Below are 25,431 nucleotides of genomic sequence, written 5' to 3'. Positions count from 1 at the left end.
GAGTTTGCTGAAGAGAAAGATTTGTGCGGGTATTGTTCAGACCATTGAAGGCAGATGCCTTGTACTTTGGGTGAATGATTTGGGGGTGACAATGTGCAATGTATGTACCATGGTTACCCCCTGATTGATGTGCTCTAAAATTTTGTTGTAGTTTTTTTCTTTTCTTTTTATGATTGAACAGAATGGGTTTGAAAAAAAATGTACAATGGAGTACTACTGTGCCACAAAGAAGGATAAACTTAAATCATTACAGAGAGCCTTTCCTGTCCTCATCAGGGCCCAGGCAGGTTTGTGTGTGTAGTCTCATGCAGAAGTTGTTGGATTTCTACTGAGTTAACTCTAATCTACCACTTCCAGTGCAACCCATGGTGAGACTAAAGACACTAAGATGTATACACAGTTATGGGGAGCCACGGGGTCCTAAGTGCAGCCAAAATGGTATTCACCAGAACCAAGGCCACACCCAGAGCCCAGCCCAGGTTTTATTCTCCATGAGGGGAGTGGCCTGGGTGACAGTGGGGTGGGAAATACGTGATGGTGACTGCCATGACAACCGTGAGCTGGGCTAGGTAGGAGGTCTGAGATCACCTCAAAACCTGTTCACTTAAATATTGGCAGAAAACTCCCCAAATATGGGAAAGAAATAAAGATACAGGTAAGTAGGACACACAAAACCCCAACCAGCCGTGACCAAAAGGACCGCTCTGTGCCACAGTATTTGCAAAGGCCCTGGGGTCCAACACGGGGGCCAAAAATCTTAAAAGCCATTAGAGGAAAATCAGTGAATCACATACAAAGTCAAAGCCTGAGAATTCCAGCAGGCCTCATGCCAACTTTAAAGGCCAGGAGGGCACAGAGATGAAGGTTTCAAGCCCTAAAATAAAACAGCTTTCAATCCTGACTTAGGAGTCCTGCAAAACCTTCCTTCAGAACTGATGGAGAAAGAAGGTATTTTCATGACAAGAGCTCCTAAAGAAATCATGACCCCGAACCAGCCTTACAAACGCTGGCAGAGAGTTTCCCAGAAAGAGTCAATGAAGCTGGCAATGCCAAGGAGCCAGGAAGAGCGGGGAAGATTCCACCACCTCACAGGACGAGCGGCTCAAGAAGTGGGCATGCAGGCCTACCGTCCACGCGTCACGTGTCCACCCAAGGCACAGACCTGGAGCCTGAATCGAGAAATAGTTCCACGGCCACGCACGTGCGTCCCCCCAGAGCCGTCCAGCCACGCAGAAGAGGACAGAGCGGGGGATGACTGAGCCACGCTGCCCATCCTCGATAATAACATTTTTGGTGGTAAGAGTTGCTTCAAGCGCACACACTATGTTTATGGGTTTTTGAGACAGGGCCTCACTCTGCAGCCCAGGCTGGCCTGGAGCTCAAGGTCGTGTCCTGCCTCAGCCTCCCGCGTGCTGGGATTACTGATTTGCACTGTCACATTTGGTAGCAGGTCCTCACATTGAAGTTTACCAGAAGCCCCTGCCAGGCGGAATTGGGAGTGAATCTGAGTTTTCCCGGAGACATTGATGCAGAGAATACCAAGCCAGTCTACGCAGGATTTGAAATGAACTTTCTGTGTTTCCCTGGGAGTCTGGTCCCAGGCTGAGGCCCCGTGTCTGGAGAAGGACAGCGGATTCACAGTAAGTGAACCTCTACGAGTCACTGGTCCTGGCTGAGGCCTGCAGTGGCCTGTGATGCCAGCGACACCTCAAAGGCCAAGACAAGGCCACAGGTGAGAACACCTGGCTCCAACCCCAATTAACAAGACAGACCGCAGCTGCAGGCACCCATGCAACCTAGAGATGGGCACTGTTTACCTCCTGAGAGAGTCCTCGAACTGACGCCCAAGGACCTGCTCAGCTGCACGCGTTCTCTACTCTAACCCCATCCTTGCTAGAAAACCAAATAAACACAGGCCACCCGGAAAAGCTCTCTGAGAATCTCGAATTCTGCTAGAGGATTTTGATCCTCCTGGGGCCCTGAAATCATACCTCTCATCGCTTTTATTTAAGCATTTGCTGTCCACTCGTTCAGGAAGCCTCAGGCCAGGACAGTCTGGGATCTGTGCCTGAGCAGGGGCGGGCCAGCCCCAAGCCCCCAGTGTGCCCAGGGAGGGATTGATGGTGCCCATGGCAGGGGCGAGGTGGTGAGAACCAGCAAGTACTGAGAACCAGAAGTACTGAGCAGGCGGCGGCTTCCCACAGCTGTTTCTGGAATCCAATTGCAAACCTGCAGCTCGAGTAGCCTAATTAAGCTGCAAAATGAAGAATGATTTTATGTCTTTTGGCTTGGTGGTAAATTCAGTGCGATGCATCCCTGCCGGGCCACGCAGCCTCGAGGCGGCCCAGGTGCCGTGCTGCCTTGAGCGGAGGAGCATAATCAAAACGCTTAGCTCACAGGCCACAGTTTTTCCCCCGCGGTAAACTGTTTCCTCAGAGGCCAAGTGGTGACTGAAGAAGCCTGGCCAGAAAGGCAGTGGAGGAGCCGCACCGAGGAGGGCGCGCGGCCTCTGTCCAGGCTTCTGATGCTGGAAATATTCTGTTGTCTGTGATTGCCTGCCTTGTTTCACTTGGGGTACAAGCTGGAGCTGGGGCTCGGTCCTCGGGAGGGACCCGGTGAGGCACTGGGGCCTGGTCCCCCAGGACCAGGCTTCCGTGAGCCCTGGGCCGGCACATGGCACGGCCACCGGGGCCGCTGTCCTTCCTCCTGGCGGAATCCTGGGGTGAAAATCAAAGAACCCAAAAAAGGCGGCTCCAGGCCCAGTCTCGGGGTCCTGTGCTGGACGTGCTGCAGAGACAGGTCCTCCACATCCCTCCTGGGCTGAGTCTGACTCGTGCTCCTCACATCTCCAGGAGTGGGTCACTGCCTGGTTCCAAATCGACCAGGCCATTGTCCCGATTGGGAACAGGGTGCCAGAGTTGCGAGGAGCCCCCAAGGGGCTCCCACTGCCCCGTGCCCACCACACAGGACGAGGAAAGTGAAGGGCACAGTGTCAGGTGTGAATCAAACCGGACGCCGAACAATGAATGGTGACCACGCACTGACTCCAAAGAAAACCCAGTCCAGCACCCTTTCCTTCTCAGCACAGAAGCATGGACCACTCGGATGAAAAACTCAAATTCCACGTCTCATTCAGTTCCTCCACTTCTGCTATCTCGTTTCAACCCAGGGCTTTTGCTTTAGTCTCTTACAGTCAGGGACTCGGGCTGAGCACAGGGACACACGCCTGTCATCCCAGCAACTCAGAGGCTGAGGCAGGAAGACCTGTGAGTTCAGGGCCAACCTGGACTACACAGTGAGACCTTGTCCTCAGAGGGTGTTGGGTACACATTCTTGTCACCTTACTTCCGGGGAGGCAGAAGCAGGAGGACACAAAGACCAGGCTGAGGAGATCCCGTGCCCGCCCCCCCCCAACACATACACAAAAAGTTCAGGGGCACAGAATTAATTTTCCAGAGTGCTGTGTAAGCTGGCCTCCCTGTCTGTGGTCCATAGTTTAAGCTATGTCCTTTGAGACGCACGACTGCCCGTGGTGGTACAGAGCTCTGTAGATTTGTGCAGCTGGGCACAGGGTCAGCGCTGGCCAGCAGTGTGGTCACAGGGCCACCTCCCCGGAGGCTCCCAGCGCTGTGCCCACTGCTCTGCCCGAGGCTCTCTGTTCTCCAGCACTGACCTGGGATTTAGACCCTCACTCCTGGGCCGGAGGATTTTCTGCTGAAAGGTCTGAAGATGTACACAGTCCCCAGCCTGACCCTCCGCTTCATGAAGCCCTGGAGGTATTTTCTGTTTTGTTAATAAGGGTTCCGAGTTAGTAAGGGCCACATTCCTCATGGGGTGGGGGTCGGTACTATTACAGGCAGCTGAATTAGACAGAAATATTCTAGGCGGGAAGACAGGGCAGGGTGCTGGAAGGAGCCAGTGCAGAAGCCCAGATACCGTGCGACCTAAGAGGAGATGGACGCCTCTTTCTCAGGGTCTCAGGACAAAAGGCAAAACAAATGCAGCACATCCTAAGGAATGTTCCTTAGGGACATGCCAAATAGGCATCAGTCTCCTTAGAAAGCCAGGAGGAGCCACTCACCCACCCCGCAGGCAAAGCCCTGCTCTATAGGCATGCAGCTGGCCGCGTGACTCTCTTCCCCGCAAGACCCTGACTTGATGCCTCTCACCTGAGCAATCACACTCGTAGTCTTACTGGCTGACCGCAGCTCTGTCCCACCTCATGCCCGCCTGCCTTAGGAGTTCCCAGTTTCCCACCTTGGACCTGCCTCACCTCGTGGTTTTACTCTATAAAAATTCCTAGGAAAGATAGAATCTTTGACAACCTTCTGTCTCTGTCCGACAGAAGCTTTCTTTGTCTCGTAGATATATTCTGCTCTTAACCTCCGTTGTTCCTAAAATTCATTCTTCAGTCTTGGAGAACATGAACTGTTGCTGCACATCTAGTAGGCTGGGAGTTTCATTCCCCTAGATGAATAGAGTGTCTGTTCTACTTCCCTTTTTAATCTCCTCTCCCTCCCCGTCTCTTCACTCTCTTCCTATGTAAGAAAGATCAGTCTCCCTACTTCCCATTATCTGCTTTTCATTTGCCTTTTGTTTATATTTTACGTTTCTTATGTAAAGAAAAACCATGTGACATTTAAGCTTGTAAGTCCGATGCATTATTTCTTTTTTTTTTTTTTTTTTTTTTTTTTTTATTTAAGAGGAAAAAGAGAAAAACACAAAACAAACCAAAGCGGCGTAAGGGTACACGCAATACAGAACTACAAAACAAAACAAAACAAAACAAAACAAAAAACCATAACAGTAAGAAATTACCTGCTAGTAGATTACATACTATTTTCTTGAAAATAGTTCCTCAAATCACAGTATCAAAGAACACAAGGTGGACATTCAAACAGGGAGACTGCAAACAGCTGTGTTCAATGTTCCAAAAACATTGATAAAGTCAGCTATTTAACACCCCCAAACACACTTGCTGTTATATCCGTTAGAGCTCCTTTTCTTTTTTTTTTTTTCCCTCTCTTTTTTACAACATAATTTACACATCTTGGATTTTATTACTCCTTAGTGCTTATTACTTTCTTTGGTGGGGGGGGAAGAATACAGTCAAATATGGCAAAACAAAGCTGTCAGTCAATACCAAGGATAGACATAGCACATGGTGTAGAACAGAGTACAAGTTTATCAACAATGGTTATCAACGTTGTCCCTTGTTTCCTTAAAAAGAATTGTCTATCTTATTAGATATTATAAAGTTGGACAAAACAGTAGAGAACAAGACCAATAAAACTTAGGCATTGTAAACATTACAGGACTTCCAAAGAAGACAATAGTCAAACCAGAATGGGTATCTTAGTGAATCTTATTGTCTTCAAAGTAGTTGCCTATGTCTTCAAACTTGATACTATCATATAGAATGGAACAGAGTCTAATCAGTCAAAACAAGATCGTGGGAGTACTACAGGACTTCAAAACAAGTTAATAGGAAATCGAAAAGAGTTACTATTTATATATCCTAATTTTTTTGAATTTTTTCTTTAATTAAGACAAACATAAGAAATGACTAAATAATTTTTTTTTTGAAACAATAAGGGGGAGATTGAGATAAAACAGGACATAACAATATAACAATAGAGGTCACAGCATGACTGTTTCAATAACCTAGTACTTCACCACCTTATAACCTGACTTAATAGTAGTTACCATAGTGTCTTTTTCCTTGAAATATTTGGGTAAAACTTCATATACTCTAGCTTCAAATATTTTCATATCAAGAAGCCCAGAATAAAGCCTTTCTAATTAATGAGTGAAAACTTTATAAGGCTTCAAGGCCACCTAATGGGGAATCATGATTACCACATATTTTTATATATTTGAATCATTACTTACATTAGGGAAACTATTCGGTATTCACACATGCGAGATTGATTTATTTCACTTATGAGTATGGTCTCAAGCTGTGCCCATTTATTGATAAATATCTCAATGTGATCCTTCTTTATAGCTGAGTAATACTCCATTGTATAGAAGTACCACAACTTTTTTATCCATTCCTCAGTTGATGGGCACTTGGGTTGTTTCCAAGATCTGGCGATTACAAATTGTGCTGCTATAAACATAGGTGCACATATATCACTGTGGTATGATGCTTTCAGTTCTCCGATGCATTATTTCGATTAACATTTCTGTCCTTGAATCCTCGTTCCTCTGAATGACTGAAGTCTGCCCTTCTGTAGGGCAGAGCAGTACTCGGAGGTACGTGACGACTACCATTTCTTTATCCGTTTGTCTGCTAATAGAATAACCTGTGTTGTGCTCTCTTTAACTATTCTGGGAAGTGTGCAGAAGAGCCAAGTCAAGTGGATTTCTAGTTCTTCCCAGAGATCTCCATACTGATTTTTGTGTGATTTAGCTTGTTCAGGCTCTCATGCTTCCCTTTCCCCTGCAGCCTCTCCAGCAGCTGCTGTTACTGGATTTCTCCGTGGTAGCTTTCTTTCTGGGGTAAGACAGAATCTCAATGTTGTTTTAATTAGCATCTCTCTAATTGTCAGCAATGCTGGACATTTCTTCATGTACCCATTGGTACTTTGTATGTCTTGTATGAAGTGTGTATTTATTTCATTGGCCTGTGTTTTTACTGGGTCTTATTTTGGAGGGCTCTGACTTTTTTGAGTTCTTTATGTAGTCTAGATTTTTTTTTTTTTTTGGAGGTTGCACCATAAAGGTCTTAAACTCATTATGTAGTCCAGGCTGCTGGGGTCTGTGCTTAGAACCCCAATCCCCCAAATGAGTACACAGTGAAGACCCAAAGGAATGAGACATGCGGCATGGTCTTTAGGGCTGCAGGAGGAGTGAGAACCTCCACAGAGCTCGTACCTCTGCTAGCCAGCAGACTGAGCTTGGGTGGCCGCTAATTAATCAGAACCAGCAATGAGTCCAGTGGACAAGCAGGACCCTGGGAGGGCCTCAAGGACCCCTCAGAGCAACAGACTATGCTGATTAAGGAAAAGTATCCAGAAAGTCTCCAGGTGTCCCCAGCTGTAGCCTATCTTGCTCCCAGAGTCTTCTCCTGGTTCTTAGATCAGCCGCACCTGGGTCACCCCACAGCCCTGCATGTGTACTCGGCTTCAACAGCCCCAACACCAGGCTGACCTCAAACTCACAGCAATCCTCCTGCCTCAGCCTCCCAAATGCTGGGATTACAGGTGTGTAGCATCATGCTTGGCTATATTTTAGATTTTAGTCCTCTGTGAAGGAATAGCTAGCAAGTTTTTCCTTCTGTAGGCTGTCTCTTCACTTTCTTGGTTGTTTATTTTGATGTTCATAAAGCCCTTGATTTATCTATCCTTTTATCAGAAATTATACACCCAATCTCCTATAGCTACCTTTGTAATCATAAATTAATCTTTGTAATAATAAATTAATCTTTGCAATTCTTTTCTTGTCCTTTTTAAGATGCTATTTGTGCCAAGCATGGTTACCCACATTTATAATCTCAGTTACTTGGGAGGCAGAGGCAGAAAGATTTCAAATTCAAGTCTGGTCTGGGGGACTTAGTGCGACCCTGTTGCAAAATAAAAATAAAAACTCTAGAAAAGGCAGGGGCAGAGCCGCTGCAGGCTCAATCTCCAAAGCCTACTACAGAAAAATAATTGTGCTTGCGTTTTCTTTGGGGCCCTCTCAGTCAGCACAGTATCCTAATCCATGGAAAAACTCAAAGTGGGCACTGCAGATTCCAAAGCAGGCCCAGGGAAGAGCCTCCGAGGTCTTCACCTCTACCGGGGCCAGGCACAGCTCAAGCTGTCTGTTGTGGAATTCCAGATCACACCAAGACCCCGTGTGTTCACTTCTGCCGCCCGTGTCCTGCTCCTGTCGCCAAGGGGCGAGTGAACGGGAAGTTCTATCAGGCCGAACAGAGCCTTTAACTTCCATCATTCAAGGGGCTATGCAGGGTGAAATGCAGCATGCAGTTACAATGACAGCCACTTCCCAGAGGCAAATGTGCTGTTTCATGCTATACTGTAAGCTATGAAAACTCTACTCTCCCCATCTCCCACAGTTTATTTTCTTTGTCCTGAAACAGGGTTGTGGAAAAGAACCCGTTATGCAGTGTAGGCTGAACTCATTACATAGCCCTCAGGGATCCTTCTGCCTCAGCCTCCTAGTTGCTGGGATTGCAGACGTGTGCCATCATGGTGGGACATCTATAGAAACTCTTTTAAGCCAGAGGTGTTTATAAAGGACTCTGATCTTATCAAGCTGCCCATAGGGACCCCTTCCTGTGCCCTAACACATACACCAGAGAGGTGTTTTAATTACCAGCAAATGGTGCTATAACCAAGCATGATAAATACTTCTGTGTGGGATTTTGATCTCTGCTGACTTTTGAACCAACAGGAAATCTTTTCATTGCTTGTTAACATGCAAACCATCCTGCCATATGTGTGTGTGTGTGTGTGTGTGTAACTGAGCTCAATCCCTGCAGGTCGGAAACCACAGCCCACTTGATCTGGCATATGGGAGAGAGCAGCAGTGTGCCGAGTGATTGCTAAATCTTCAGCACCCATTTTATTCGGCCCAAATATAAAATACTTCTTAGATGACCCTTTGCTGACAGAAATTTCTAGTTTACTTAGACTATTAATCAGTACAAAAGTCTTCTTGCTCTTACAATTTTTCTATTTCTTATTTTTTTTGAGACAGGTGGTAATGTAGTTCAGGCTATGCTGAGCTTACTATGTAGTCCAGGCTGGCCACTCACTCATGGAAACCCTCCTGCCTCAGCCTCTCAAGTGCTGGATTACAGATGTGCACCACCACACCTGGGTTAGATATTTTTATTTTTAACTGACACAGTTAATGTACATAGGGCTCACTGTGTGATACATTAATACACGAATAAGATGGGTATTATCATACTGATATAGGGGAATGAAACTCCCAGCCTACTAGATGTCTTGTTTGAGTTCGTGTTCTCTAAAATCAAAGAATGAATTTTAGGAACATTGGAGGTTAAGAGTAGAAATATTTACTGAGAGAAAGACAGAAGGGGTTGGGAGCAGGTTGCCAAAGACTCTTGTCTTTTCTAGGGGCTTTTATATATAAAATATGAGGTGGGGCGGTTCCATGATAGGGAAACATGGGAACTCACAAGGCAGAGAGACACGAGGTGGGACAGAACTGTGGTCAACCAATAAGTTTAATTGTTCACGTAAAACTAAGTCAGGGACAAATGAGGAGGCCAGTTTCGCCCAAGCAGGCAAGCCTATGGATCAGGGTTCTTCCTGTGGGGGCTGGGCGGGTGACTCCTGGCTTCCTCAAGGTGATCGATCCTATTTAGAATGTCAATGCCGATCCGGTAAAAAGTAAAAAGATTAAAAAAAAAAAAAAAAAAGGGGATGTCAGTGCCAGCTGTTTATCCTTAGGGTGTGGGTGCATTTGTTTTTTCTTTGTCTTGAGGTCCGGTCCACAGTGGAGGTATCTGTCTCCCCCTCAGTTGCAAGATACCTGGTCTTTGCCCTGGCTCCTTTGAGGGCCCAGCTCTGTCTGACTGCCTATATAAATATTTGTAACTGACTCTGTTGCCAGCAACGTTATCAGAGCAACTGGCTGTCTTTTGTCACATAATCAAAAATAATGTTTTACATAAAGGGCTCCTGATCGTGAACCCCGAGCCTGGCTCCCGGGCAGTTCTCCACGTAGAGAATACCCTTAACAGGATTCTTCAAAACAGCACTGCGATGGCCTTGGTGAAGTTCTCCGACATCATCCCAGCAGGAGGCGGAGGCAGCCTGGAGCCCACAGTGAGACCCTGGCTCAAAAACCCCAAATAACAACAGCAACAATAATAGACTCCTGTGGAATCTTAAGGAGAACTCGGTCCCATTTAAAGGAAAAAAAAAAAAAAAAAACACAAACTACTAAATTGATTTTCTCTTTTTCCACTATTTGCTTGCTTTCCCAAATTCTAATAAGGCGAACCTCAAGCCATGTGTGGTGGTGCAGTCGGGAATCCCAGCACTCGGGAAGCTGAGGCAGGAGGATCCTTGCAAGTACCTGACCAGCCTGGGCTACAAAGTGAGCTCAAGGCCAGTCTGAACTGCAGAATGAAACCCTCCCTCAAAAAGACAAAAAAACAAAAAACAGAAACAGAAAAGTAAGAACCCCAAGCGTAAAGGTCCTGCACCCCGAGCTGGACACTGACTGTACGCCACCTGCGGGCGCCAGCGGCCTGCCTATCACCCGGAGCCCGCGGCGGCCACGAGCGTCTCCGGAACGCGCCTCACGCGAACGTGCGCGGGCGCACAGCGGCGGTCCTCTCCCTGCGCACACAAGGGGGCGCCAGAGCCCCGCTCTTCCCGCCCGGCTCTCCTTGCACACGCACACGCACGCGCACGCGCACACGGAGACTCGCGCCGCCCAGCGGCTGCGCCCGGGCTGACCCACTCCGATCTCGGGTCCTGGAAGTGCGCAGGAGCAAGGAAGGGGGCGCACCGGGGCGCGGCCGGGGACCTTTGCGCCAGAAAGCGCGCCCGACGCGCGTGGGTCCGGGCTCGGTGGCCACCCCGACACCAGGGAGGACGCCCGGCCGGGCGAGGTGCGCACGCCTGGGAGCCCAGCACTCGGGGGCTGAGGCGGGAGGGGCCCGAGCTCGAGCTCAGCCGACGCTTCATCGTACTCTGCTTGTTTTCGTGGACCCCGCAGCCGTGCGGGAAGCAGGGGTGCCCGCCGATGCTAAGACGGGTCTGCAAGGCGGAGCCCCGGTCTGTGCCCGCCTCTCCCGTGACTCCGCATCCGCGTGTGACCCTCACCCTGCGCCCGGCCGCCCGCTCCCGCTGCAGGCGAAGGCTTTTCCGTCCAAGGTTAGCGCCTCCGCGGCCGGGGCCTCGTCCCCGGGGCCGCCCTGCCTCCCTCCCTCCCCGGCCTCCGGACCACCCAGGCTCTGGAGCGAGCGCCCCTCTCCCCGGACGGCGACCCTGGGAGCCCGAGCTCCCCGCGCCAGGCCCACCACGCCGCGTCCTCTGGGTTTGTCTTCTCCAAACCGAGCCCGGAGCCATTGCCCTGGACTTCACGCGGCCTCCTGGCGCTCGGACGCTGCTGCTGTCCTAACGCCTCGGCTCAGGTCCTCACATTCACTTTTCCCCGCTACAGAGCTCTCCTTCTTTTTAGAGTTATTTATTTATTCATTTATTTATTAAGTCAGAGGCTTGTTCTGAAATCCAGGCTGGCCTAAAACTCACTTCAGTTTTCCTGCCTCAGCCTCTGAGTGCGGGATTACAGGAATGTGCCACCACACCCAGTTCTCCTTTTAAAAAAACATTGTTTTTTTGCTTTCCTTTCCTTGAGATTGGGCCACACTATGTAGTTTAGGCTGACTTTCAGCTATCTGTGCAGCCTAGGTTGGCAGAGACTGATGGCAACCTTCCTGCCGCAGCCTCCTGAGTGCTGGGCGTGCAGGAGTGCCCCACTGCACCACAGTGCCCTTTTGATTCACACAGTCACCAGTTTGGGGCAGGGACCTGTGTTGCCAGGCTCAGCTCTCTCTGGCCTTCCGACTGGGCAAACACCACAGCCCTCTTGTAACAACATCTTTATGAAAAAGCAAAATAAAATGTCACTAAAAACGTGAGAATAACAGATTCAGATTCGCTATGATGAATGTGATCATTGTGGACACCTAAAATGTACCAATCAACTTAATAAAAATAAAATATGAGAATAACAGTAGTTAATATAGTTACTAAAAAGTAGTTACTCAAAGTACAAGACATAGTTGGAAGTCTCTTACAAAGAACAGATAATAGCTCAAAACTGACTTTTCAATGAACTAAAAAACTAGTATAATTTAGCATATATGTTAAAATATTTTTAAAACAATGGAATAGTTAATTTGGACAAATATTTGGGCTTTCCCCTACTTTCTGTTTATCGATATTCTATTTCTAGCTATATATTTTTGAGATTCTCATATAAGAGAAGCCTCATGATGTGCAAGCTTGTCTTTCTGTCTATTTCACTTAACATCATGGCCTATTTGCCTAGAATGTTTGAGTTTATCCTTCACGGCAGTGTAGTACTCCAGTGTGTGTATGTAATACCACGTTATCTGTCTCCATCTGCCTGCTGATGGGCACACACACTGCTTCCAAGATCTGGCTATTAGGAATTGGACTGCTGTAAGCAGGGACGTCTATGTCTCCCTGTGAATGAGCTTCAACTCTGGTGGGAAGATGCCTAGGAGGGGCACGGCTGGGTTGAGTGGAATGTCCAGTCTCCACGTTCTGAGGCGTCTCCACACTGATTCCACAGTTCTACAGGATGTGGGTCACTCCCTGTATTAGGGGAAGCTTTCAGATCATCCAGGAGGGTCCCAAAAACCCAAGTGGAGTCGTTTTGTGACCTGGGGCGGAGGCCGAAAGGGTGGTGACTGAGGGTGACGAGGAGAAAAGCAGTTTTCTGAGAGGAGACAACACGTTTCCCGTGTCTGGTTCAGGGGTGCTTGGTGCTTTCTCTTCAGACCACGGTCCCCCTGTTAGGGACCCCAGTCCTACAACAGCCCCCACCTGGCCACAGCAGTGGGGTGCCTCAGAGCAGAAGAGGCATGAGGCAGGGACTGCATGAACTTCTTCTGTGGCTGGAACAGTCGGGGCCAGCACCCCCCTACCTGCCCTCCTGAGCGCTTCTCCCAGCACAAATCCCTCGACCGTCTCCTATGCAGCAGCCGACTCTGGGCTGAGGTCCCAGAACGGGCGGTGGGCATAGCTCTGGGTGCCCTGGGCAGGGACTCTGCCTCTGAGTTTCCCTGGAGACAGGGTCTGAGGGGCCTGGGACCAGAGGGCCACCTGAACCACCCTCCTGGGCCAAAGAGTAGTCATCTCCGTTCTGCCCAAACCTGGCCCGTTCTCCATGCACTGATGTGTGCAGAGCGAGCTGAGCCTGCAACTGGCTCTCAGCAATTAGACAGGGCTCTGAGGTACAGATGCAGGATCTCTGAAGTTAGGCTGCAGTCCCTGTTTCTCTGCCCCGTGATTCTCTAAACTCTGTGACAGGGTGACAGGGTGGGAGGCCGACCCCCCCCCCCCCCCGCCATGCTGTCAACTGGTTTGAGCCTTGAGGTCAGGGGCTGCGTGACTGATTGCCCAGGGCAGAAAGGTGCACCTCAGAGCTGCAGCGCTGGCCTCCGAGCACCAGATGCCGGCTCAGCTGTGCTGTGCAGGCGGCCTTTCTGCGCATCCTCCCCTCTGCTTATCACACTGGGGCTTCAGCCACCTCCCCAGCCCAGCTCACAGCCCTCACAAATTCCCGCCATTCTCACAGTCACCCCCAAGTCACTCCCTTCTTCACAATGAATAAAGTCTGGGTGAGGCCCTGGCTTCAGGCCTTTGTCCTGATAAAGCCTTATTCTGGCCGACTCAGGACCCCTTGCCCCCCTAACACATCTTAGCTCTTTACTCCAGCCATGGGCTGCACGGGAAGAGGTAGACTGGGATTAACTCCCTGGAATTCCCTTGCTGCCCACCTGCTGAACTGGCCTCCACGAGCAGCTCCCGTGGCTGCCCCACTGTGTCACTGTCCCACTCTGGCGCCTGCTGGGACCAGACCACACTGCACTTGGCTGGTTTTCCATAAGTGACCCTCAAAGGCTCGGTCACCAGCCTGCTTTCAGCCCTGATGACCCTTTTCCTTTCCATCCTGCTCTGCAGCCAGAGACCAGGATGAACTGGATGCCTCGCCCAGTCAGCTCAAAAGCAAGGTTTTCAGAGGATTGATAGGCAGTGTTTTCAGGACCCTCAAGAATCCACCCAGCTGGTGCTGGGGATTTAGCTCAGCGGCATAAAGCGCCTGCCTTGCAAGCAGGCAGTTGTGAGTTCAATCCCTGGTTCCGATAAAGAGGAAAAAAGACAAAGAAAAAAAAAAAAAAAAAAAAGAATCCACCCAGGTTCCCCTGCATCGGTGCACATCCCTAAATGAAAAGGGAACGTGGGCCCCGATGGTACCCAGGTGCCCAGCACTTCTCAAAGAGATAGGGCGGTGCCCGGCTTGGACACTGAGTTCTCTGGACCCAGAGCCCTGTGGTAGGCAGTCCGGACCCTGAGTGACTCAGGAGATGGCCTCAGTTCTGCAGGACCTTTGGGGACAGGGTGGGATTTGGGGAGCCGATGGGACAGTGTTCTCAGCAGCACCCATAGGTGCAGTGAAGCCTGGCCCTGGAGGCCCTCTGAGCACTGCCCTGCTCCTCATCAAACATGCGGGCATAGCTTGGCTGCACAGCAGCCACATCTCATTTCCTGTCATATCACACAGGAACAGAACAGGTCTCTCTGGAGAAGCTGCAGGTCCATCTTTTCCTGGGCGCTGGGAAGATGTCGAAGCAGGCCAAGGACAAACCCTGGACACAGCTATTGCCGTGGATGGGCTTTGTGGACTGGGCTGCAGGACCCTCACAGGCCTGGCCCCAGGGGTCAGCGGGGCTCTGAAAGGCATCTCCTGACAGCTCCGGAGCTCTTTGACTCTAGGCCTGAGACTCAGGAAGGCCGAATTCCTGGGGTCTCTAGGGCTCTGTCCTGAAGCCTGTGAGTGGCTCCCTGGCCGGCTTCTGCTGGGACCCTGGATGCTCTCAAGGGTGTCCTTGGATTATCTTCCACCTATTGCCCTGAGGGAGCAGAGCTTTGCCCAGGGGTGGGGTCCCAGCTCAGTGTAGGCATATGCCACTTTCCTTTTTGAGCCTGAGAATCCTGAGTCCAAAATGGGAGGCCTTTCTGGCTGGATGCCTCACTTAGGACGCTGAGGTAGGAGGGTTGTTGTGAGTTTGAGCATAGTTTACATTATGTAGTGAGTTCAAGGCCAACCTGAGCTATGTAGCCATATCCTGTCTCAAAAACCAAAAAGCAAACAAAACAAAAAAGGGCTGGGGACGAATCTCAGTGTGAAGATCTTGGGTGCAATTCCCAGTCCTGCAAAAAAAAAAAAAAAAAAAAAAAAGAGAAAGAGAAAGAAAATCTAAAACATTTCGAGGGAGACAAGCTTCTAAGGATAGGTAGATGGGATACTTTTTTTGGGGGGTGTACTGGGAATTGAACTCAGGACTTTGTGGGATATATTTTTAAAAATACATATGCTAGCTCAAAGGTATAACCCAGCAACATTGCTGGAGTAGGAGGCAGAACAGCAGTTGCTCTGGGTCACCCCAAGCCCTGGGAGCTGTACCCCCAAGCAGGGGGTACGGTGCACTGTGCGTCTCAAGGGGCCCAGGACTGCGTTTTTATGCCGATACTCCAGACAAAGAGAAGAGCCCATCAAATGCCTGCGTTTGTCAGCAGAACTTTGGTAAAATCATTTTGAGGCTTTTGGAAAAGTAATTTTAGACACAGCAGATGCAGGGCATTCCTGCAGCAGAAAAGCCGGCGTCTGGTCGGTGGCTCGGGCTGGGCTGAGCCGGTCCACCCTGAGGGTCTGTGTGGACCCGGCGCTGGTCAGCAGGGTTCTGTAGTTTGATTTCCAGCCCATCGGTCACGTGGGAAACATTATAGAAAGAGGGAATAGCGGTGCACAGACACCAACACCCACCCACAGACCTAACCAAGCAGGATTGAAACAAACTCCATCACTTTGCTTTGAAAATCTGTTAAAGGCAGTCAACCACTGGCTGCTGTTTATACAACTGACTAGATTATCATCCTGGGAATGTTTTTAACAAAGTAGGTATCGGTCACCACTGTGCTTGCCTAGTGATTTTACAAAGGAAAGCAGTGCTGATGTGAGTCTAGGGAGGCCGCCAGGCTGGGTGAGGAGGAGCGGGGCCAGCTGGAGAAGCAAGAAGTCTGGGCAGTTTGGGTAGTTTCCGTGTGTGACTACGGATAGTACTATAGGAACGAATCGTGTTTCAAAAAGATAGATGAAGCCCAAAGGTGGTGGCGTCCACCCTGTAATCCTAGCACTCTGGAGGCTGAGGCAGGAGGATCTCCAGAAATTGGAGGCCAGTCTGATTTACATAGTGAATTCAAGCTCAGCCTAAACTACATGGCGAGACTCTCTCTCTCTCTCCCTCTCACTCTCACTCTCTCAATTATACCTTTCTGTTTACTGAGGGCTTTAACGTCCATAAATTTTTTATAGCTTGACGTGTTGAATCTTTGGCCTACTTTTTAAAGTTTCGCTTGCAGCTACACATATTTACATTTCTGGATGATATCATACACAATATCTATCAATTTCATTTTCCAGTCTTTCACTGTCAATATAAACGAACAAATTGACAAGGGGGCCCGGGTGGCCGCTGGAGCGAGCGCCTCTCCTCCTCTTTCCTCGGCTTGGAGCCCCGCAGAGCCCTGGAGGTGCAAACGCAGACAGTGCGGGGAGCCGCTGAGCTCGGCGCTCCGCGGGCCGGGCCGGCCGGCGTCCTGCAGGGGGAGCCCGCGAGCGGTGCAGGGCCGGCTCGGGCTGCAGCGCGGACCTCGGCGTGCCCACGGGCTGCTCCCCGCGGGGCCGCCAGGGTCCTGACTGCGGAGCGGACGTGCCCAGGGACCGCGAGCATCAGCCCGCGCTGGAACCCACGGCGTGTAACGCACTCCCCGCGTGACGCCGCCCCGTCGGTGTACTCGGGGCGCGTGTGCTCCCGACGTGTGCGCGGGACAGAGAGGACGCGCGTGCGGGGACATCGCGTGGTGCGGGGTCCCGTCCTCCGAGCCGACCCGCGCCTGCCCCAGGCGGTGCGCGTGCCCTGCGGGAGGAAGTAGCCGGACTTCACATACCCTCCCCTCCGCCCTCACCGCGGGGGCCCAGAGTCCTGCACACCCTTGCGCCCCCCCCCCTTTTTGGAGATAGGCTGGCCTTGAACTCACTGTGTAGCCCGAGGCCTTGAATCCACTCAATCCTACTGCCTCAGCCTCCAGCAAGTGCTAGGATTGCAGGCGTGTGTCACCACACCCGGCTTCCCCATTTTTATTCACTGTAGCTTTTTTTAAAATTTAGGGATCGTAGCATTGAAAAAGACACAACTTTTCTGCGTCTCTGGTCTCTCTGTGCAAACAGCTCCCGGCCTGGGGTTCCAAGAGCAGAAGCCTCTCCCAGGCCGGCCGATGCTCTGGGGGTGGACCCTGCGTCCCGCGGCCGATCCCCACCCGCCCAGCCTCCTCCCCAGATCCCAGCTCCCGCCCCTCCGGCCGCTCCGTCCCCTCCTCTAACTCCTCCTCCAAGTTGAGTCAGTGGCTTGAAACTTTTAAAAGCTCTGAGCTCCCGGCCCGAGCGGCTCTGGAGGTCTCGGCGCTCTCCCTGCAGGAGGAGGCCGAAGGAGCCTGTCCCTGAAGCAGCGGCAGCTCAGCTCGCTCGGCGCGCCCCCGGCTCTGAACCTTCCTGGCCTCTGGGCCCCGCGTACCCCGTTTTTGAGGACAGCGGCCGCCAGGCCAGCCTGCTTCGCAGCCACAGCGTGAGTGAGGCGGGTACAGGCGTCCCGTTGGTTTCTCTTTCTGCAGAGGCTTTGCTGGAATCCGGGTCGCGCGGGGGGCCGGTACTGCTGTCGCGGGAAGGAGGCCGGTGCCCGCTAGCCCGTCCCGGTGCTCGGCGGCGTCCCGAGCGCGTGTGCGCATTGTTCTGAAAGCGCCTGTTGCCAGCGAGGCAGGCAGAGGTTGCAGCCCTGTGCACCCGGGCAGCAGCTTGCTTGGGACCCCAACTCCGAGCTCGGTACGCTGCTAGGGCCTGGCCTGGGCAGCGCACTCGAAGGACACCGCATAAGTTGGGGTGCAGGTGGGACTACACTCCCTGCGGTTGGCCACCCTCCAGGCGTTCTGCCGTGGCGATGTGGGTGGACGGTCCACGCCTGGGCAGGGCAGAGCGGACGCCTTTGTGGTCGAGTGCTTTGTTAGGCCGGCGGCTCCTGGGCTTCCACGTGGCTCCTCCTGGGCTCCCTGGATTAGGAAGGCTGGGGCTCTGGAGTTGAGGCCCAGCCTGTGTGGGGCACTAGGAGAGGGCACCCAGTGCAAGGCAGCAGTGCAGGGCAGGCAGAGCTACCTGCAGTGGGGATCAACCCATAAGTGAGGCCCGGCTTGCCCCAGGGCGCTGGGAGAGGAGCAAGTGTTGGGAGGCTCTGGGCTGGGTCAGGACCTGGTTCCTGGGAGGCCAGGAGGTGGCCCCACAGCCCCAGGGCTCCCCAATGCTGGGTGTGATGCTGGGCACCCAGGAGCAGCCATGTGTGCGAGGATCTGAGCTGAAGCCGCTGGTCTAGACTCATAGGCGGCCCAGCGAGAGGCTGAGGCAGTGAGGTGCAGGCCCAGGAACTTGGGCCGCAGAGGTCCTCGGGTCTTGGGTGGTGTCCTTGGGCCCCCAGGGCCACCCTGGGCATGAGCAGCAAGAGAAAGGATCATTGGGCCTGGGGACAGGATGGCACCTGGTGGAGACACAAAGGTGCCGCAGGAACAGCGGTCTGTGATGCAGTGGGGGGGGGCTTCCTCGACCACCTGGAGGCTGCCCTGACTTGGTCCCCTGGGAAATGTGACCTTCACTGTACACCGGGGTGGCAGGAGAAAAAGGCCACACCCCGAGGGACAACCTGGGCACCCAAGTCCTGTCACCACCAGGGACTCCCAGAGCTGGAGGACCCGGGAGCGCTCCTGGCCAGGCCGGCCTTGAGGCGTCCTCACCAGGCTTCTGTGTCCCCAGAGTCAGCGCTGTGGCCACTTGTCCCTGGCCTACCACCTTCAGCTGCCCACAGCCTCCACTCGGCCCTAGGTGTTTCCAAGGTGTGCAGAGGGGAGGGCGGGGGCCGCGCTTCGGGACTGCTCCGTGCTCCCCGATGAGGCAGACATCCGACTGCATCGACTGAGTTGGGAGCCCGGGCTAACACAGCCAGCACCCTCAGGTGTCTCTAGAACGCTCCTTGGTCCAACAAGTATGCTGCTGGCCAAGAAGGAGCCTGTCTGCAGAGTTCCGCCTCCATGACCGTGGCTGTCCTCTAGCGGGGGGTACAGCCTCAGTAGTCACCAGACTCAAGCCATGGTAGGAAATTCCGTGCGCTTCACATCCCAGCGGGTTTCCTAAGTTTTTAGAGACTGTATGCCTGTTCACTGTTTCAGTGGTCATTTGCTAAAGAAAAGTTATCAAAACCAGGCAAATAAATGAGCCACAACTACAGAACCTATTACAAAGTCCTGGCTGCACTTTGCGGGGTACTAAGCCTGTGTTTTCGAGTGAGTGCGGGGCTCTTACAGAAAACCCGAGGAGCCCGTGGGAGCAGCTGGGTGACTTTGGTGCAGCACTGTCCACTGTCTGGGAGAAACTCTGGACAGCCAGCCAGGGAGGCAGCACATGGTTGTAATCCCAGCGCAATGGGTGGCTGAGGCCCGAGGGTCGCATGTGGAGGCCAACCCGAGCATCTCAGCAAGAAGATCCTGGTTCAAAAATAAATTTATAAAAACCCCTTTGGAGGTAGGGGTGGGGCTAGGGAAGCTTGGATGGAAATAGACTTTTGAGGTTACTCAGATCCCCACTGAATATCATGACTCCTGGCCTTGGGGTTACCTCCGATTCCCCAAAGTGACTGGAGGAAGGGGAGAGAGCAGGGTGGCAGCGCTGTGTGTCTTCTGTCCCCACCCCGTGCTGGGGAAAGGACGCACTGGGATGTCCAGCTCTTGTGAGCAGCTGCGTCCCCTTTCCCCAGGGAGAATCCATGACTGTCACCGTCCCTCACCAAGGAGTCGGAGGTGGCCAAAGTGTCTGTGCACAGGCAGAATGGGACAGGAGTGCAGTTTACATGGATGGGTTCTGGGGCCCCTGGTGCCCAGTGAGGACACAGGGTGAAGGTGACCAGGGCCAGGGCATTCCTGTAGGCCAAGCAGAGCTGTGGTCTTCACCTGGGTGACACAGCCCTGCACTGCCCTGCCCAGTACTGTCATAGGCTGCAGTCACCAGCTAGGGTGCCCTGAACTCTGGCTGGACAGAGTTCTCAGTGCGGTCCTGGAGCTGCGTGGGCGCCCCTAAAGCTGCCCACGCACAGCTCTGCCCAGCCGCAGCAGTGTCACTTGGAAACTTGCCCTGACAGGGAGGCGCTGTGCCGCTCCTGTCTCTGTCTCCGCTTGCCCTTGAAACTCTGGAAGTGTGAGGTGCCCAAGGACAGCCAGAGAAACCGCACCATTGGTTCATTCTTTTGGGGGAGGCACACAGCCAGCACAGAGGGTTTGTACAGGTCTCTCAGACAGTGGGGTGCGTGCCACGGGTCAGCCCCAGCCCCCTGAACCACAGTGGTAGATGGGAGCCCTTCCTATGCTGGGACAGTGATGACACCCACAGACTCACACCAAGTGGACTCAGCTGCACCTTACACAGGGGATGGGGAGGACTTCGCTGTCACTCAGAGTCAGGAGCCCTGGCTCTGAGCATGGCTGGGTGGCAGGCGGGGTGACCAGGCTGAGAATAGATGCCATAGGGATGCAGGCCGAGGGTCTGGGCTCCCCACAGCCTGGATGAGGTTGTGCGCATCCTGCCAGGGTATGAATATTGCCCAGGTTGGGAGTCGGAACCGGCTAGCTGAGCTTACCACAGGGCAGGGGCTCTGCACGGCGTTGTGGGATCTAGGATGGTGGACCTGTGGGTTCTGGCTTCCGTGGACCCCCCACTCCACACAGCTGGATGGTGTGATAACTTGATTCCTCCTCGAGCTCCTCTTCCATCCTTAGCCCAGTGATCAGCGGCCCTGTTTACCTGCATTTGTGGCCCTGCTATCTCTTCTTGGGAAATGGAAAGTGAGAGTTTCTAAGAACTGTGCAGGTTTTTATTAGGACAGAGCCACCACATCTTCATAATAGAAGCAGCCACCACTAAGGAGGCTTCCTCGCAGGCTGGTGAGGAGGGCAGAGCCGCTGGGGCCCTAGACAGCATAGCACACCCCTCCTTGCCTCACTGACAGCGTTCCTATTTCTAAACACTTTGAGCAGGAAAACACCTGAAAAACCACTGTCCACCTGGACGCTTGCTTTAAAAAGTGACAAAAAGTAAAAACTTCCAGGCCCCTGCAGTGCAGGGACCCCAGAGGGAGGGGCGGCCGGTGCTCCACCTCAGTCCCCACCCCACTGCCCAGACACTCACACCGTGTCTCCGGGACTGCTGTGTTGTGTGCAGTCCAATTCCAGTTCCACAGAAGCCAGAGAACTTGGTGACAGCTGCTGGGAGCATTTACACAGTTAGACTTGACTTCAAAACCAGGCGCAAAGGCCCCAAGCCCTAATACCAGCACTGGGGCTGAGGCAGGAGGGTTGCCCGAGAGTTCCAGGGTTATCTGGATTGCATAGTGGGAGCCCGTCTCAACAAACAAATTAGGGAAACGAAACAAAACGAAGAAAGATTTTACCTTGAATGAGGAGGGAAAGCCTGGGTGGTGTGCCGTCCTCCCGGGGAAACTCCCTGGAGCTCCAAGCTGTGCTCCAAGGTAGCAACCTTGCAGATTTTTTAAAAAACATGTTCACCATCAGTGAGTCCTCCCCTGGAGCACTGGCTGGCTGTGTAAGCCCCTGCCAGCCCCACACGGGACACTCCCACCCCAGGCATCCATGCCACACAGAGATGCCAGTACTGCGACGAGGTGTCCACGCAGCTGTGTGTGTTCCATCGCTGTGGGGCTTGGTGCATGGGGGTCACGTGGCTTGGCCCTGTGACACTGGTCAGTGACTGCTGGGCAAACAGCGGCATCAGGAGATGCTGCAGAGGGACTCGGGTAAAGTCCAGCTGCCTCTCCCCATGCCAGGTATCTGCCCCCCGGTGGGGCAGCAGGGTCCAGCCCAGCCCCGGGAGGCTGCCCTTTTCATGGGACCATCAAGTGAGCAGAGGCGCCTGCCTCCTCAGGGACACAGCTTCTGCTCAGAGCCGATCGATGTCTGGACTCAAATCCACTGTGGGGTGTGGTGGGCACAAGGCCTCTGGGGGTGGCACGTGAGACAGGAAGCCTCTTCGGTTGGCAGTGTGCTTATCCTGCTCTTGGAGAAGGCCAGGAGGCTGCCAGACCATTTGCAGTACTCTGGCTGCCAGCACTTGGGAGGGTGGGGCTCTGTGGGGCCCTGTCTCCGAGATCTGTCGCTCAGGAGTCACGCGCTGTTCTTGTCTCTGCAGGTGGTCAGCAGGCAGCCAGCATGGGAGACTGGAGCGCCCTTGGGAAGCTCCTGGACAAGGTCCAGGCCTACTCCACGGCGGGGGGCAAAGTGTGGCTGTCCGTGCTGTTCATCTTCCGCATCCTGCTGCTGGGCACAGCGGTGGAGTCGGCCTGGGGCGACGAGCAGTCAGCCTTCCGTTGCAACACGCAGCAGCCGGGCTGTGAGAATGTGTGCTACGACAAGTCCTTCCCCATCTCACACGTGCGCTTCTGGGTGCTGCAGATCATCTTCGTGTCGGTGCCCACGCTGCTCTACCTGGCACACGTCTTCTACGTGATGCGCAAGGAGGAGAAGCTGAACAAGAAGGAGGAGGAGCTCAAGGTAGCCCAGACGGACGGCGCCAATGTGGAAATGCATCTGAAGCAGATCGAGATCAAGAAGTTCAAGTATGGCATCGAGGAGCATGGCAAGGTGAAGATGCGTGGTGGGCTGCTGCGCACCTACATCATCAGCATCCTCTTCAAGTCGGTCTTTGAGGTGGCCTTCCTGCTCATCCAGTGGTACATCTATGGCTTTAGCCTCAGCGCCGTCTACACCTGCAAGCGTGACCCCTGTCCCCACCAGGTGGACTGCTTCCTGTCGCGCCCCACCGAGAAGACCATCTTCATCATCTTCATGCTGGTGGTGTCCCTGGTCTCGCTGGCCCTCAACATCATTGAGCTCTTTTACGTCTTTTTCAAGGGCGTCAAGGACCGAGTCAAGGGCAGGAGCGACCCCTACCACCCGGCTGGCGGCCCGCTAAGCCCCTCCAAGGACTGCGGTTCCCCCAAGTATGCCTACTTCAACGGCTGCTCCTCGCCCACTGCGCCGCTCTCACCCATGTCCCCACCCGGGTACAAGCTGGTGACCGGGGACAGGAACAACTCCTCCTGCCGCAACTACAACAAGCAGGCCAGTGAGCAGAACTGGGCCAACTACAGTGCGGAGCAGAACCGCATGGGCCAGGCGGGCAGCACCATCTCCAACTCCCATGCCCAGCCTTTTGACTTCCCTGACGACAACCAGAATTCGAAGAAGATCTCAGCGGGACATGAACTCCAGCCCCTGGCCATCGTGGACCAGCGGCCGTCCAGCAGGGCCAGCAGCCGGGCCAGCAGCAGGCCCCGGCCCGACGACCTGGAGATCTAGACCCCGTCTTGGAGCTGTGGGGTCCACTTGGTGGTGGAGAAGAAGTGGTGCTGGAGGACAGGCATCTTGTGTTCCTTTGTTCCAGCGAGGTGGTACTCGGCGGCCCTCCTTGGAGGCCTGGGACAGACTGACGTAGCATTGTAGGTTCTCGGGGGCACGGGACAGGCGGGGGGTGGGCGGGAGGGTGGGAGGAGGTACATGCTGGTCTTTCACGTAGTGGATTCCGAGGACTCTGGCTCTCCCCAGAGTTGTGTAGGTGAGATGTAGTTAAGGGCTTTTCTCCCCCACACCCCGGAGCGCCTGTGTGTGTGTGTGTTTTTGTGTGTGACAGGGGGGCTGATGGTTATGGCTGAATATATTGTTTTAATGTTTATTTTCCCAAGAAACCGAAATACCTTTGGCCAGGAACAGACACTTCCTGAACACCCTCTTTCTTTCCATGAGAGAAAGACGAGGCCTGTGCTTGGTCTTCGCTGAAACATTCCATTGTTGCGTTTGCACTTGGAGGGCGCTGTCCAGGCTGCCCCTGTGGGCGCCCTTGGACATGCACGGCTCCGTTGTTTATTATTATTATTGTTGTTGCTGTTCTTGACGTCAGAAGTTCCGACAAGGCCCTGGGGTGGGCGACCTGCTGCACATCCAGCCCGCTCATGCAGCCCTCAGCCCACCGCTGCCCAGTGCCCAAGGACTCTGCCGGACACACTCGGTATCACTTACCACGCTTCTGAGCGCACGTCAGGGAAACAAGCCATGCCTGGTATCTGACAGTTGAGTGCGTGTGTGTGCATGTGTGTGTGTGTGTGCGCAGGCGTGTGCGCACGTGTGTCTTATTCGTCGTGGATTGGTACAAAAGGTGCAGCACAGACTCCCAAATGCGGATTTGAAAGCAGCACACACGGCATACAAGGCGTTCTGACCCGATCCTTTTCCGGGGCCTCGGGTGTGGCCCTGTGTTTACATTGTAAGATTCCTGCTGTGCCAGCCTGGCCGAGCAGCTTTTCCCTAAAACTTTTTCCCTGGTGTCCTCCTGTGGATGCCGGTTTTGTTGATTACAGTTTTTTTGGTCTCTTTTGCTCTTTAGAATGTAGCAGTAATGCTATTACCGAAATGAATGATTTCCTTTTTTCTGAAATATAATCACTGATGCTTGAATGATAGGTTTAGTACTGTAAACAGGCTTTAGTCCTTAATGTGAGAGGCTTAGGAGAAATGCTTCGATGGAGCTGTTGCTGCCTGTGCCTGCCTGGATTCGAGGCAGCGGGTGATCTCAGTCGTAGCCTACTTAACACACATGGATTCAGAACGCATCCTGTCTGGGGTCTACGGTCTCGGGTGGCCAGCAACTTCGATGTTTGCACTAAGATTTTATCTGGGACCCAAGAGAAGCTGAGGTTTCAGGAGTGCACATGTAACTAATTTATTTGAACTGTATGCTAAAGACATCGGCCAGTTTCTTCAAGTGCCTTTTTGAAACTCGTCATGTGTGATCGGTGAAAATCTGAGGTTCCTTTTTCCTTCTCGCCCATCAGCTGCATAGAACAAATGGTTTTCAACAGCAGAAAACACTAATGCGTCTGACATTCCACATTAAGCCACTGTTGTGGTCGGCTTCATTGCATGTAATGTAACCTGGCCCATTGGATTGTGTGTTCTGGAGTGTTCTTTATTCAATAAAGGTTTAATTTAGTAGAAATGCTGCCTGTGTATTGTGTGATTTTTTTCCCCCATCATACCTCTTGTAAATAAAGATTATCAGAGATATTTCCATGGGTAAATTTATTATATTTTTGGAGTTTTGGGGGGATTTTTCCCAGTGGACCAGGAACTTGCTGTGTAGCTCAGGTTGACCTCACACACCTGCCTCGGCCTGCTGAGTAGTGGATCTCTGGTGTATACCACCACGCCTAGCTCTGGGGATCTGTAAAGCGAGAGCATCAACTGTCAGCTATTTCAGTGCAGCCACCAACTGTAGATATGTTTGGATGTCAAGTGGTAAGACAGAATACCCCAGCATGAGAGACTGAACCCCAGTTCTTCTGACACCGAGCTACACCCAGCTGGTGTCCAGCTTTAGTGGGGGACCTGTGGTTGGCCTGAAGACAGACAGGGTAGCAACGACTATCTGGGGGCTCAGGTGCTGCCATTTCAGAGCCAGCACAGAACAAGG

The 25,431-nt window shown here is 52.7% G+C and overlaps 1 protein-coding gene across 3 annotated transcripts; it reads left to right on the top strand.

Annotated features, from left to right (window-relative positions):
• Nucleotides 1–17,222: 17,222 nt before the first annotated feature.
• Nucleotides 17,223–24,957, top strand: Gja1 (gap junction protein alpha 1). 3 transcript variants are annotated; one of them, XM_005008000.4, is made up of 2 exons: nt 17,223–17,428; nt 22,096–24,957. In XM_005008000.4, the coding sequence occupies exon 2, from the start codon at nt 22,116–22,118 to the stop codon at nt 23,262–23,264; it is 1,149 nt and encodes a 382-aa protein (XP_005008057.1). In that variant the 5' UTR covers nt 17,223–17,428; nt 22,096–22,115; the 3' UTR covers nt 23,265–24,957.
• Nucleotides 24,958–25,431: the final 474 nt, after the last annotated feature.

Source organism: Cavia porcellus, unplaced genomic scaffold (assembly GCF_034190915.1).
Source record: "Cavia porcellus strain 051 isolate PalLab524CR breed Dunkin Hartley unplaced genomic scaffold, mCavPor4.1 scaffold_24, whole genome shotgun sequence".
NCBI lineage: Eukaryota > Metazoa > Chordata > Mammalia > Rodentia > Caviidae > Cavia > Cavia porcellus.
Note: the sequence above shows the minus strand (reverse complement) of the source record. Positions and strands in the feature narration are given on the sequence as shown.